This window comes from Balaenoptera borealis (genome assembly GCF_965194805.1).
Source record: "Balaenoptera borealis genome assembly, chromosome: 8".
In the NCBI taxonomy this organism is placed as follows: Eukaryota; Metazoa; Chordata; class Mammalia; order Artiodactyla; family Balaenopteridae; genus Balaenoptera; species Balaenoptera borealis.
In genome coordinates, this window is record NC_138865.1 from 16001907 (window position 1) to 16018341 (window position 16435).

Below are 16435 nucleotides of genomic sequence, written 5' to 3' on the forward strand. Positions count from 1 at the left end.
GTGCTCACCAGTGAGCCAGCACTCGTCCCAGGACACCCTGGAGTTCCACAGCCAGCCACCTTGTGACTGGTCATGCCAATCAGAGGCTGGCGGCCTCTGCACAATGCAGGGCCTGGCAACCAACTGGACCAGGGCCAACCACGCCTACCAGACCACCCACAATAGTCAGTCCACCACAACTGAAGGACCCATGCAGCCCACATGGGGACACCCATAGGGCATATAGCTCTGGTGACCAGAGGGGACCAAGCTGCTGGGACACACAGAATGTCTCCAAAAAAAGCCACTCCACCGAAGTCAGGAAATATAACCAACCTACCAGATACATAGAAATAAAAACAGCAAGTTAGGCAAAATGAGGTGACAGAGGAACATGGCCCAAATGAAGGAACAAGATAAAACCAGAAGAACTAAGTGAAGTGCAGACAGGCAATCCACCCAGTAAATAGTTCAAGGTAATGACCATAAAGATGATCAAAGAACTCAGTAGAAGAATGGATGAACAGAGTGAGAAGTTTAAAAACGAGTTAGAATACATAAAGGAAAACCAAAAGGAGCTGAAGAATACAGTAACTGAGATGAAATATACACTAGACGGAATCAACAGTAGCTTAAATGATACAGAGAAATGGATCAGCAAGCTATAAGTCTGAGTAGTGCAAATCACTGAAGATGAACCAAAAAAAAGCAAAAAGAATAAAAAGAAATGAGGACAATTTAAGAGACCTCTGGGACAACATCAATTGCAATAACATTCGCATTATAGGGGCCCCAGAAGGAGAAGAGAGAAAGAAAGGGGGCAGAGAACATATCTTAACACATAATAGCTGAAAATCCCCCTAATGTGGGAAAGGAAACAGACATCCAGGTCCAGGAAGCACCAGAGAGTCCCAAACAAGATCAACCCAAAGAGGACCATACCAAGACACACTGTAATTAAAATGGCAAAAATTAAAGATAAAAAGAGAATACTAAAAGCAGTAAGGGAAAAGCAACAAGTTACATACAAAGGAACTCCCGTAAGGTTATCAACTGACTTTTCAGCAGAAACTCTGCAAGCCAGAAGGGAGTGGCACAGGAGACACTGCTTTGGGAAACAACCCCGGTGTTCTCCTTACTTGCTGCAAGTAATAATAAATCCTTCCCTCTCCCAGAAAAAAAAAAGGGGGGGAGTGGCATAATATATCTAAAGTGATGAAAGGGGAAAATCTAAAACCAAGAACACTCTGACCAGCAAGGCTCTTGTTCAGATTTGATGCAGAGATCAAAAGCTTTATAGACAAGCAAAAGCTAAAAGAGTTCAGCACCACCAAACCAGCTTTACAAGAAATGTTAAAGGGATTTCTCTAAGCAAAAAAGAAAAAGCTACAACTAGAAACATGAAAATTATGAAAGAAGAAAGCTCACTGGTAAAGGTAAATATACAGTAAAAGTAGTAAATCAACCACATACAAAGCTAGTAGGAAGGTTAAAAGACAAAAGCAGTAAAATCAGCTATATCCACAATAAGTAGTTAAGTGATACACAAAACAAAAAGATAAAAATATGATATCAAAAACAGTAATCATTGGGGGAGAGGAGTAAAAAATGCACAGTTATTAAAATGTGTTTGAGCGCTTCCCTGGTGGCGCAGTGGTTGAGAATCTGCCTGCCAATGCAGGGCACACGGGTTCGAGCCTTGGTCTGGGAAAATCCCACATGCCGCGGAGCAACTCGGCCCGTGAGCCACAATTACTGAGCCTGCGCGTCTGGAGCCTGTGCTCGGCAACGAGAAGCCGCGATAGTGAGAGGCCCGCGCACCACGATGAAGAGTGGCCCCCGCACCGCAATGAAGAGTGGCCCCCGCTTGCCACAACTAGAGAAAGCCCTCGCACAGAAACGAAGACCCAACAAAGCCATACATACATACATACATACATAAAAAGAATGTAAGCAGAGAAGAATAGCATTAAAAAAAAAAAAATTAAAAAAAAAACGTGTTTGAAATTAAGACAGCAGCAACTTAAAATAATCATATATATAATCATATATATAAACCTCATGATAAACACAAACCAAAAATCCATAATAGATATACACAAAAAAGAAAAAGGAATCCAAACATAACACTAAAGATAGTCATTAAATCACAAGGGAAAAGAACAAAAGCAGAAAAAAGTAACAAAAAAGAACTACAAAAACAACGCAAAACAATTAACAGAATGGCAATATGTACATACCTACCAATAATTACTTTAAATGTAAAGGCACCAAATGATCCAATCAAAAGACAGAGGAGCTCAGTGGATACAAAAACAAGACCCATATATACGTTGCTTACAAGACACTCACTTTAGATCTACAGACATACATAGACTGAAAGTGAGACGATAGAAAAGTATTCTGTGCAAACGGAAATCAAAAGAAAGCCAGGGTAGCAATACATATATCAGACAAAACAGACTTTAAAACAGACTGTTAAAAGAGACAAAGAAGAACACTACATAATGATCAAGGGATCAAGCCAAGGAGAAGATAAAACAATTATAAATATATATGCAACCAACATGGGAGCACCTAAACACATAAAAAAAATATGAACAGACATAAAGGGAGAAATTGGCAGTAACATGATAACAGTAGGAGATTTTAACACCCCACGTACATCAATGGACACATCATCCAGAAAGAAAATTAGTAAGGAAACACTGGCCTTAAATGACACATTACACCTGATGAATTTAATAGATATATATAGAACATTCCATCCAAGAGCAGCAGAATACACATTCTTTTCAAGTGTATATGGAACATTCTCCAGGGTAGATCACATGCTAGGCTACAGAACAATTCTCAGTAAATTTAAGAAAACTGAAATCATATCAAGCATATTTTCTGACTATAACACTATGAGACTAGAAATCAACTACAGAGAAAAAAAACTGCAAAAAACCAAACACGTAGAGGCTAAACAATAAGCTACTAAAAAAGGCGTCACTGAAGAAATTTTAAAAATACCTGGAGACAAATGAAAAAAAACCACAATGATCCAAAATCTATGGGACACGGCAAAAGTAGTTCTAACAGGAAAGTTTATAGTGATACAAGCCTATCTCAAGAAACAAGAAAAATCTCAAAGAAACAACCTAACCCTACACCTAAAGGAACTAGAAAAAGAAGAACAGACAAAACCCAAAGTTAGTAGAAGGAGAGAAACCATAAAGAACACAGCAGAAATAAACGAAATAGAGACTAAAAAGGCAACAGAAAGGATTAATGAAACTAAGAGCTGGTTCTCTGAAAAGATAAACAAAAGTGATAAACCTTTAGCTAGACACATCAAGAAAAAAAAGAGTGCCCAGATCAATAAAATCAGAAGTGAAAAAGAAGTTACACCATCACCACAGAAATACAAAGGATTACAAGAGATTATTACAAACAACTATGTGAATAAAATGGACAACATAGATGAAATAGACAAATTCCTAGAAATGTACAATTTCCCAAGACTGAACCAGGAAGAAATGGACAATCTGAGCAGACCAATTACCAGTAATGAAATTTCAATAATAAAAAAACTCACAACAAACAAAAGTCCAGGACCAGATGGCTTCACAGGTGAATTCTACCAAAAATTTATATAAGAGTTAACACCTATCCTTCCCAAATTGCTGCAAAAACTTGCAAAGGAAGGCAAATTCTGAACTCATTCTATAAGGCCAGTATCACCCTGATACCAAATCCACACAAGATATCCCCAAAAAAGAAAATTATAGACCAATATCACTGAAAAATGTAGATACAAAAATTCTCAACAAGATATTAGCAAACTGAATTCAACAATACATTAAAAGGATGTATACACCATGATCAAGTGGGCTTTATTCCAGGGATGGTTCAATATCCACAAATCAATCAGTGTGACACACCACATTAACAAACTGAAGAATAAAAATCATATGATCATCTCAGTAGATGCGGAAAAAGCTTTTGACAAAATTCAACACCCACTTATGATAAAAACTCTCTAGAAAGTAGGCATAGAGGGAACCTACCTCAACACAATAAAGGCCATATATGACAAACCCACAGCCACCACTGTTCTCAATGGTGAAAAACTGAAACCATTTCCTCTAAGATCAGGAAAAAGACAAGGTTGCCCAATCTCACCACTATTTTTCAACATAGTTTTGGAAGTCCTAGCCACAGCAATCAGAGAAGAAAAAGAAATAAAAGGAATCCAAATCAGAAAAGAAGAAGTAAAACTGTAACTGTCTGCAGATGACATGATACTATACATAGAGAACCCTAAAGATGCTACCAGAAAACTACTAGAGCTAATCAATGAATTTGGTAAGTAGCAGGATACAAAATTAATGCACAGAAATCTCTCGCATTCCTATACACTAATGATGAAAAATCTGAAAGAGAAATTAAGGAAACACTCCCATTTACCATTGCAACAAAAAGAATAAAATACCTAAGAATAAACCTACCTAAAGAGACAAAAGACCTGTATGCAGAAAACTATAAGACACTGATGAAAGAAATTAAAGATGATACAAACAGATGGAGAGATATAGTATGTTCTTGGAGAGGAAGAATCAACATTGTGAAAATGACTCTACTACCCAAAGCAATCTACAGATTCAATGGAATCCCTATCAAACTACCAATGGCATTTTTCACAGAACTAGAACAAGAAATTTCACCATTTGTATGGAAACACAAAAGACCCCGAATAGCCAAAGCAATCTTGAGAAAGAAAAATGGAGCTGGAGGAATCAGGCTCCCTGACTTCAGACTATACTACAAAGCTACAGTAATCAAGACAGTATGGTACTGGCACAAAAACAGAAATAAAGATCAGTGGAACAGGATAGAAAGCCCACAGATAAACCCACGCACATATGGTCACTTTATCTTTGATAAAGGAGGCAAGAATATACGGTGGAGAAAAGACAGCCTCTTAAGTAAGTGGTGCTGGGAAAACTGAACAGCTACATGTCAAAGAATGAAATTAGAACATTCCCGAACACCATACACAAAAATAAACTCAAAATGGATTAAAGACTTAAATGTAAGGCCAGATGCTATACAACTCTTAGCGGAAAACAGAGGCAGAACACTCTATGACATAAATCACAGCAAGGGACAATCACAAATGGGACCTAATGAAACTTAAAAGCTTTTGCACAGCAAAGGAAGCCATAAACAAGACGAAAAGACAGCCCTCAGAATGGGAGAAAATATTTGCAAACAGAGCAACTGAGAAAGGAATAATCTCCAAAATATACAAGCAGCTCATGCAGCTCAACATCAAAAAAACAAACAACTCAATCCAAAAATGGACAGAAGACCTAAACAGACATTTCTCCAAAGAAGATATGCAGATTGCCAACAAACACATGAAAAGATGCTCAACATCACTAATCATTAGAGAAATGCAAATCAAAACTACAATGAGGTATCACCTCACACTGGGCAGAATGGCCATCATCAAAAAATCTACAAACAATAAATGCTGGGGAGGGTGTGGAGAAAAGGGAACCCTCTTGCACTGTTGGTGGGAATGTAAATTGATACAGCCACTATGGAGAACAGCACGGAGGTTCCTTAAAAAACTAAAAATAGAACTACCATATGATCCAGCAATCCCACTACTGGGCATATACCCTGAGAAAACCATAATTCAAAAACAGTCATGTACCACAATGTTTATTGCAGCACTATTTACAATAGCCAGGACATGGAAGTGTCCATCGACAGATGAATGGATAAAGAAGGTGTGGCACATATATACAATGAAATATTACTCAGCCATAAAAAGAAACGAAATTGAGTTCTTTGTAGTGAGGTGGATGGACCTAGAGTCTGTCATACAGAGTGAAGGAAGTCAGAAAGAGAAAAACAAATATCATATGCTAACACATATATATGGAATCTAAAAAAAAAAATTGGTTCTGATGAACCTAGGGGCAGGACAGGAATAAAGACACAGACGTAGAAAATAGACTTGAGGACACGGGGAGGGGGAAGGGTAAGCTGGGACGAAGTGAGAGAATAGCACTGACATATATACACTACCAAATGTAAAACAGATAGTTAGTGGGAAGCAGCTGCATCGCACAGGGAGATCAGCTCAGTGCTTTACGACCACCTAGAGGGGAGGGATAAGGAGGGTAGGAGGCAGATGCAAGAGGAAGCAGATATGGGGATATACGTATACATATAGCTGATTCATTTTGTTATACAGCAGGAACTAACACAACACTGTAAAGCAATTATACTCCAATAAAGATGTTAAAAAAAACACAGAAAATACAATGAGATAGCACCTCACACTTGTCAAAATGGCTATCATCAAAAAGACCACAGATGGGGCTTCCCTGGTGGCACAGTGGTTAAGAATCTGCCTGCCGATGCAGGCGACACGTGCTCGAGCCCTGGTCCAGGAACATCCCACATGCCGCAGAGCAACTAAGCCTGAGTGCCACAACTACTGAGCCACAACTACTGAGCCTGCGCTCCAGAGCCCACGAGCCACAACTACTGAAGCCCGTGTGCCACAACTACTGAAGCCTGCATGCCTAGAGCCCGTGCTCCGCAACAAGACAAGCCACTGCAGTGAGAAGCCCATGCACAACAAAGAGTAGCCCCCACCCGCCGTAACTAGAGAGAGCCCGCGTGTAGCAAAGAAGACCCAATGCAGCCAAAAATAATAAATAAATAAAATAAATTTAAAAAAGAAAAAAAAAAGACCACAGATAACAAATGTTGGCAAGGATGTGGAGAAAAGGGAACCTCTGTACACTGTTGGTGAGAATATAAATTTGTGCAGCCTCTGAAGAAAACAGTATTGAGGTTCCTCAAAAAACTAAAAATATATCATATGAGCCAGCAATTCCACTCCTGGGTACATATCCAAAGAAAACACTAATTCATAAAGATGCATGCACACCATTGTTCACAACAGCATTATTATTATTATTATTTACAATAGCCAAGATATGGAAGTAACCTAAGTGTCCATGAACAAATGAATGGATAAGGAAGAACTGAGATACATACATACACATACACACACACATACACACACGAGCGCGCGTGCACACGCACGCACACACACACTGGAATACTACTTAGCCATGAAAAAAGAATTAAATTTTGCCATTTGCAACAATATGGATGGACCTGGAGGGTATTATGCTTAGTGAAGTAAGTCAGAGAAAGACAAATACTGCATTTTATCACTTACATGTGGAATCTAAAAAAACAGACTAGTGAATATAACAAAAAAGAAAGAGACTCACAGTTAGAACAAACTAGCGGTTACCAGTGGGTAGAGGGAAGGGGGGAGGGCAAGATAAGGGTATGGGATTAAGGGGGTCCAAACTATTATGTACAAAATAAATAAGCTACAAGGATATACCATACAGCACAGGGAACATAGTCAATATTTTATAATAATTTTAAATGGAGTATAATCTATAAAAATTTTGAATCACTTTGTTGTACATCTGAAACTAATATAATATTGTAAATCAACTATACCTCAATAAAAAATAAACTTAATTTCAAAAAAGAAATCAGAATGGCTTTAGATTTTTTCAACAGTAAGTCTGAAAGCAAAAAGAAAATGGAGCAAAACTGCAGTGGCATTTTCTGGAGAGCTCAACAAAAATATTCTGAAATTAATCTGGAAAATAAATGTGAAAAATAGTTATAGGAAAGAAAAAGGAAGATAGTGGATATAAGAGCAAGGTGGAAGGACTTGCCTTACCAATACTAAAATATAGTACTAACCATAATAATTTTTTAGAAGTGTAGTACCTACACAGCATTTAACATATCAAATCTAAAATTAAAATATGAAAAAAAGAAGGGATGAAGCAATATTAAAATCAAGTTTGGGCTTGCTCAAAAGGTACAAGTAAGGTAAAAAACATATAAGGATGGTGTAGGAGGTGGTTGTTTACTCATCTACAGAATGAAAAAGTGGAAAAATTCAGAAGTAAGGTGTATTCAAATACAGCGTTACTATGAGAACACCCAAAGAGTTAAATTTAAATAAGGAAATAGTCTCACTGTGAAAGAATATGTGAACATGAATAAAGATTATACTGAAGAGAAAAAAAAAAAACAAAGGAACCATGATTTTTAAATTCCAAGGGAAAATTATCTCCAATCTCAAATTTTATGCCCAATCAAACTAAGGTAAAATAAAGAGATTTCAAACACGTAAGAGCTGAGAAACAAGAGAGTAAACCAGAAGGAAGTCGTCATGGAATTGAACTACAGGATACCTGTGGTGAGAGGGAAAGGGAGTCTTCACCACAGTGAAGGGGAACCCCAGACAGTAACTATCAGCTACGCTGGAGAGCAACCAGTCCAAACTGAAGCCACTCAGGTTTTCACAGAGATTTCTAAGATGATACTGAATTCTGTGGGTCGTTAAATGCGTTATTGAGAACTTAATAGCAACATATGAAACCTAACCTTCTTTGTTCATTACCCTTTGAGAAATAAGCCAACCATTCTTTTTTTTTCTTTTTATGGAAGTATAGTTGATTTACAATGTTGTGTTAGATTCTGGTGTACAGCAAAGTGATTCAGTTATATATATATGTACATATTCTTTTTCATAGTCTTTTCCATTGTGGTTTATTGCAGGACACTGAATATAGTTCCCTGTGCTCTACAGTGGGACCTTGTTATCTGTTTTATGTATAGTGGTTGGAATCTGCTAGTCCCAAACTCCTAATTTACCCCTCCCCTACCCCCGTTCCCCTTTGGTAACCATAAGTTTGTTTTCTATGTCTGAGTCTATTTTCTTTTGTAAATAAGTTCATTTGTGTCATATTTTAGATTCCACATATAAGTGATATCATATGGTATTTGTTTTTCTCTTTCTGACTTACTTCACTTATAGGATAATCTCTAGGTCCCTCCATGTTGCTGCAAACGGCATTAATTCATTATTTCTTATGGCTGAGTAGTACTCCATGGTGTGTATGTGGTATGTGCGTGTGTATACACATATATATACACACACACACATCTTCTTTATCCATTCATGTCTCAATGGACATTTAGGTAGCCAAGTATTCCTGATTAGAAATGCAGCAGCTTTTAGCCTTAAGACCTAACTTCCAGGAAAATAACTGCTCTTCTGTGGTTTCCAGTGGTTCATAACAACATAAAGTGCACAGGGAAAGAAAGGTGGCAAAGTCCCAAGTGTGTAACCGCTGCAAGGCTGCAAGGGAAAACTAAGAAGTGCAGAGCCCCACACCTGAGTCATGCTCTCCAAGGCTGAGTGCTAGGCACTACAGCCAGACTAGGACCAGGACCATGAACACCTCAGGGTCTCGTATGTAACATAATGCGGTTATGTCTGACTTAGGACTTCTGTCTTGGAGAACAGGAGCTCAAAGCTAGATATAATTTGATTTAAATAATCCAAGAAATATGATTTTTGGGGGGAGGGGGGAGGGGACAGGGAGGATGAAACTGACAAAATACCTAGTGTCTGAATGTACAGTGAGATTACACAAATGGATGTGAATCTGAAGTTGAATTAATGGTAAGTACATATAAAATTATGCACTTAGAAAAATTTTTTAAAAGACAACTTTTATATCCAAGGTAATTGTGCAGAAAACAAAAATAATCATAGTACATACTATATAGCTCACCTGTAGTTTCTGTGTAGTCATAATATGACTAAAACTTTAATAAAAGTAAAACTTTAATAAAAATAAATTTCAATAAATGAAAAGACACGCCATATTTATGAATAGGAAGCCTCACTAAACACTCTCCCTAGTCAATATCAATCAAATTGCCAACTGACTTTTTGTCTTATTTTCACTAAATTATTCAAAGTTTCACATGAAAGAGTTAAGGGGGGGTACAGAATAAAAATTCTGAAAACAGAATTCCTCGACAAATATTAAAACCTAATAAAACTGCAATAATTAAAACAGTATCACACTGGTTTTAACCAGTGGTTCAAAATGAAATATTCAGAAATAAATCCAAGTATTTTAGCATTTGATAAAGATAGTGATTTAAATCTAAAGAAAAATGTTTTTCAATAAATTGTGTAACCGTACCAAAACAATCATGATGATCCTAACATCACACCAAGTTCCAGAAGGTTTAAAACATTGGAAATTAAAACAAGTAGACCTTTCTAAGTAGAAAAACAAAGACAGTAACCATAAAGAAAGAAAGAGCAAATTTAAAGACATCTATTTTTATTTAATAAACATTCTTGAACACTTACTATAGGCCAGGAATAAACTACGTCTGGGTGTACCATGTGAGAGAAAGAGAGATGGTCCCTACCATCAAGGAGAGAGAGTCTAGGAGAAAGAAAATAAATAATTACAAACTCAGTCAAAAAAGTCTGAGTCATCCTTAACCTCTCTCTTTCTCTCACACTCCACCACCCAGTTGGGAAATCGACTGAACGCTACTTTGAGAACATATCCAGAGGCCAACCACTTCTCACCATCTTTACTGCTGCCACCCCCTCATTTCTCCACTGGATTACTACAAGAGCTTCCTGGCTGGTCTCCCCACTTCTACCCCATCCCACCAAGCCTATTCTCCACGCAGTAAGTAACAAGAGGGATCCTTTCACAACTTAAGTCACATCGTGTCACTCGTTGGCTACAAGCCCTATGTTTCACTCACACTAAAACCGAAACTCTTGCCAACAGACTTACAAAGCTCTGTATCCTCAGCTCTTCCTTCCATCTACTCCATCCTTCCACTGCCCTCACCTCACTTGCTCTGCTCTAGCCACGCTGGCTTCCCTGCTGCTCCTTGAAGAGCCAGGGATATTTCTGGCTTAGGCCTTTACCTCAGCTGTCCCTCTAACAAGAATTCCCTTAGCCCATATATTTACCTGGCTAACTCCCTCACCTGTTCCAAGTGTTGGTTCAAATGAGCTTGACATGTTACTGAAATGACAGCTCTCTCCCCTTTCCATCCCACCCCTAGTACTCCTGATCTCTCCTGCCCTGTGTTCTACCTTTTCTTTCCTCCATACCTCTTATCACTTGTAGTACCCTATGCAATTTACTTATCATGCTTATTATTTACTATTTATCTCGCCTGACTACAATGCAAACTCCATGAGGAGAGGGATCTTTGTTTTGTTAACTGATAAGTTCCAAAACTCTGGTACAAACTGGAGCTCTATAAATATATGTTGATGGAATGAATGAATTTATCAGATAAGCAAAGATTCATAAGCTTGCTAACACCCAGTAGTTATACATAGCTGGTGAGAAAATAAACTAAGTAAATTTTCTAGAGGGTCATCGGTCAATATATATTTAAACATCTTATTATAGTAAATATTTCAAGTCTTTAAAATGTTCAGCCTTTTCATTAAGTAATTCCACTTTTGGGTACACAACCTAAAAAAATCATAGATGCACACAGATTTATGTATAAGATAGGATTTCATGTAACGATTACAAATTATACACATCTATATTTACTACAGTAAATATTTACTAGAGTAATACACTTAAACAAGAACTCAGGGTATGTGTATATTAAACCAAGTCTTCGTAACCGGAGACTTAACATACATTCCTCCTCAGTCTAAGTGCAGCAGGTCTCTATCCAGATGCCTATTCTGGTAGGACTCACAGAAAGAGCACATCAATTCAGCATTCTCAATCTATTCTACAATTTAAAACCCAAATGGAACAATGGCTTATCTGTATTTATTACCAGCTATTACTGAACTTCTCAGAAAATTGTTAGTTTGTTAAACGTAGATGCCACCATCCACTCACATGACGTCCAGCACAGAATCATTCCGAATGACCTTATGGGAGACATCAGCTAGCAGGAAAAGACCTCCATCTGTCCTCCGGATGCTAGCTGCATAGCCCGGCCAGATCTGCAATCTGAAGACATAGGTGGCATTTATGCTGCGGTTCTAATAAGAACCACAGATATTTCCATGCCACCATTTGAGGCAATACTTTGAGCAGATACTGCCCCTCCCCAATAACAATGAGAAAGCAACAGGAAACAAATTAAGTCAACATCATTGTGAACTTACTAAAAACCTAAATTATGGAAAATAATTAACTCATAAACTGTACTCACTATCATAAAATACTAATATGGTGATTGCAATGAAAATTTCCAGAACATTCAAAAGTGAGGAAGAAGAAAACACCACCAACCTGTGTTGCTGTAGTACCATAGGACTTGTAGGGTCAAAGAAGTTTCTCCCCACCAGCTTCATATCTAAAAGTTTCATTACCCTGAAATAAAGAGCAAGAATGGGTTTTCTAGTAGAAGAATTAAAAATAATTAAGTTCAATTGCTCTTAGCTACATTTTCCTTTGGAAGCCTAAAAGAGCAGAAACGTTGATGCTTTGCACAATATACCTTTTATGCTGAGAACACTCTTGCCAAAAGAAAAAGAAAAATTACCAAAGTATTTATCTTGCAGTATATGCAACTGACTGCAGATTTTTCTACTAACTAGGTAACCAAAAATCAAGTTGACTTCCCAAGCTCAATTTACATTACTTTTCCCCATTAACTAAACAGAGCACAAGAAAGTCCATTTCCAAATTTGTGAATATCAGTCAGGCATAGGAAGTTATGTTTGTTTCTGGCAGTTCAGCTTACTAAGTAGAAATCAGGTTCTATGTTTCATTTTAAAAAAGGTGGTTTGGGAATAACAGTTTTATGAAAATTTGGGAGTCTGCAGAAAAGTTTAAAAATTATGAGCTGTCTGTATCCAAAAATTCAAAAGACTGGGAAAAATTCTAGCAAAAATTTTTACATGCTACCTCTTCAAGTAGCCCCATCACTGACACCATTAAATATGTACCATAAACATTTGCTTTTAAAGTTCCTGAATGAATGGAAGGAAACTATCTCCCTCTCTCCAGCTACTTCAAACCTACTTTCATATACCCAAATCTGGACAATCACTTGAGGTAACTTTTAATAAGTTAGCCTTAATGTCATCCATTTATTTATTAAATGTTTCCAAACTCATCTATATATGCACTATATTTTAATACCATCCAAGCTTCCTGAAGAGCTTTGTTACAAATACAAGACTGAGGTTAAAGAAAATAAGACTTCAGCCGTTTCTCACCGACGGAAAACAACATTGTAGAACGGAATGCACAAGTCAGAACAGGGCTCCAGGATCTTTGTCAACTGAATCTTAATGGTGATCTCGGCACTGTCAGTTTTCCTTTGACTTTTTAACTCAAGAACCTAACAAATAAACATATGCAAGTAAAGAAAAATGACAACACCACCAAGCGCTAATCTAATCCAACTGTGTTCTAGAACACTATAATATCGTAAACATGTTTTATTCTTTACTGTTACTTTGCTGTCCACACTAGACAAAATCACAGCATGACAAGTAGGATTTACGAAAGGATTTGGTAAGAGAAACCCAATGGAGAACTAGCAATAGAGCTCTTTAAATTTGCAATCTTGAACTATTCTTTGTCACTGAGGTCCAAGGCTTCCAACCACTCCTCTTAAGAGAGAAGGGACTAGAAAGGACTCAAATGTAAAAGTTTCTCAGTTTGCAATTTCTTTGTTATGGAGAAGTCTGCCTTTCCTCTCAGAATAGGAAAGTACAACTCAAATGTTCAGGGACACTATGATTTCCCACCACCCATGCTTCGTCCCAAAGTGCACTTCCTATTTGGTCTCACTTGTTGAAGCTTAACAGGCAGATAGAGAATGGATCCATCGAAAGCAGTGATGTTTCCGGTGACAGCTTGATGGTCCTTCAACATGCCAAACCTCATCCTTTTGCACTCCACATTGGGGCTAGCAAATGATAAAGACGATTTTATTTCAGTTTGACTTTACAGTTGTGCGGTAGGTCTGTTAGAGACGCAGTCACTTATGACTACTGCTCCATCTAGTGGTCACATTAAAAAATTGAAATACATCTGACTAAAAATAGAACTCTGACCCAAGGATACTGGCTCACAAAATAAAAACAATCCATAATTCCACCACCCAAACACAACTGCCTTATCATGTCAGTGTACATTCTTCGAGAGTTTAGACCAGAGGGTCAGAAAACTTTTATGGAAAGATTTTACAGGTCATATGGTCTCTGCTACAACTACTCAACTCTGCTAACATAGCACAAAAGCCTCGTAGACAATATGTAAACCAATAAGTATGGTTATGTTCCAGCGAAACTTTATTACAAAAACAGGCAGTGGGCCAGATTTACCCAGCAGGCCTGCCACAGTTTGCTAATCCCTGCTCTAGCGTCTATAGAAATATACACTCTTAAAAATATATTTTAAAAAAATATAGGATTTTACTCTAACCATTTTTCACTCACAGCAATTTCAACTTTTTATCCATTCACTGTCACAAATCTTACAGCTTTGAAAAAGTCCAGTAGCTACTTTGTACAATGATTGTCCCATTAGATCACAGTAACACACAACCTATTCTACAACTTCGAAGTTTAAACAAATCCAAGGCTAAAAAGGGTCAAGCATGTTCAAGTACATGAAGAAAGATAACATCAACAAAAAAATCAAGCGGTAATCCAATATAGTCATCGCCAAAACTAAGCACTCACATGCTAACATCACATTTCAAAATGCTTCTTCTAAAAAATTCACAAATACATGGCATTATGCCCAAGACACTATATTTAAATTTGTCTTTTTAGAGCCCCATGATGTCAAGGAAGCTACAGGATGACCAGTCACTGTAATACATCCTCTCGGTATTCTCTCATCCTCTTCACATTGTGGCTTCAAAGGTCCGCCATCTACAATCTCGAAATTTATAGAATCCATGTCTTCTCCACAGCCTGGTCAATGCAGAGACCCGTGAGGCGTCTCACACTGCTTTCTGTTTCATCATCAGTTGTCAATCCATTTCCAGAGCAAGTACTCTTCCCTCTCATTAACACCCATCTCCATCCCTTACATTCCAGAACAGGCCCATTCCCACCACCTTCCCCTCTTGCTAGTTCAATTTCACCCAGTTTCCTGACTCCTTCTCTTCACTTGTCATATGTGTTCACCTCCAGTTTCTTACCTCACAGAAACCTTTAAAGCAATTTTCATTCCATTTCTCATTCCTCTTACATACTTTTAAAATAAGTGGCCAATCCACTGGCTATTTCTCATGGCCCAGGCTCTCCTTTGTTCTTTTAATCTCGTTTTTTTCCCCATAACACTAATAAAGCTACTAGAAAATCACCAAGGGTGCCTCTTGAAAGCAAATTCAATAACTTTTTTCCCTGTGGCCAAAGTCAACCACCTCCCCCTCATTGAAATGGGTCCTTCTTTCTGGCTTTATAACCTGTCTTCAGGGTATTTTTCCCCTAACTGTTCCTTTCTTCTCTCTTTCATTCCACTTCTTCTTCTTGTACCACTTAATAGCTGTGCTTCAAAAATTCAGTCTTTCATCTTCCTATTTTCTCCATAAATATTCCAGAACACTCATTTATTTTCACAATTCCAGCTAATAACCTCCAGCTAATGGCTCCCCTGAGATTTTAAAAAAGAACACAGACTAATATAAATTCTTAACTTTTAAAGAAGTATGATAAATCCTAAAGTTACTGATATAAAATTAAAGTTATTTTCTCTGGTTTTTTCACCCTCAAATTTAACCCTAGACTATCACTGGAGAGCCATCAAATGCTGGTACAGCACTCATGCAGGGAGGATCCAGGTATCGTGGGGTGTGTATCTGATACCACTGTGGGGGGGGGGTCTCTTTAAGAAGAGGAATACAAAATTACAGATACAAGATAAGTTAAAAAGGTTATGAAGGGATCTATGCAAGTACAAGGCCCTGAACTTAAGTTTCATTAACTTCACAGAAAATCCACCTCTAACCTCATGCATAAAATTGCACCTATTAAGTTAAAATCTGGATTGGTAATATAGCTAAACACACACAAAAAATGTTAACTTTAAACTTATTGCAAGGATCTGAATATATGAATTATTGTAGGGGGAGCTGCATCAGGAGTTATACAGAAAAACAATTCAGTTATTCCTGTGGAACTACTTCATTACTGCTCTCTAAGAAGTGAACAATACAGGGGGGAAAATAAGCTGTGAATACCTGAAAGTCACATGATATTGATAAACTGCTTCATTATGACACTGTATTTTGATAAGGTTCAATCCCAAAGATTCAGGTGTTCCTTTTGATCCTTGCTTCACAAAAGGCTCTCTAGAAAATAAAAATAAAAAACAAAAGCACCCACATATGCCAAAAACAACAAATAACCCATGCCACAAAAATACAAAGAAAGAAAAGGAAAGGAAAGATAGATTGGGGGAAGTAGTATTTCACACTTTGCTTACAGGTACACAGACCAAGAATCAAGACATACAAAAGAAGCTTTGAAAGCCAGAAGGTAAATTCTTAGCAATCTCTAATT

At 37.5% G+C, this 16435-nt stretch overlaps 1 protein-coding gene across 1 annotated transcript in view; it reads right to left on the bottom strand.

Moving 5' to 3' along the window:
* PIWIL2 (piwi like RNA-mediated gene silencing 2) overlaps nucleotides 1-16435 on the bottom strand; it is a 94394-nt gene that overhangs the window by 73223 nt on the left and 4736 nt on the right. The window contains exons 5-9 of the mRNA XM_082402596.1: nucleotides 16114-16224; nucleotides 13710-13827; nucleotides 13130-13254; nucleotides 12198-12278; nucleotides 11799-11912 (exon numbers count right to left, since the gene is read on the bottom strand). Coding sequence (XP_082258722.1) covers nucleotides 11799-11912; nucleotides 12198-12278; nucleotides 13130-13254; nucleotides 13710-13827; nucleotides 16114-16224 — 549 coding nt within the window. The remainder of the gene's footprint in view (nucleotides 1-11798; nucleotides 11913-12197; nucleotides 12279-13129; nucleotides 13255-13709; nucleotides 13828-16113; nucleotides 16225-16435) is intronic.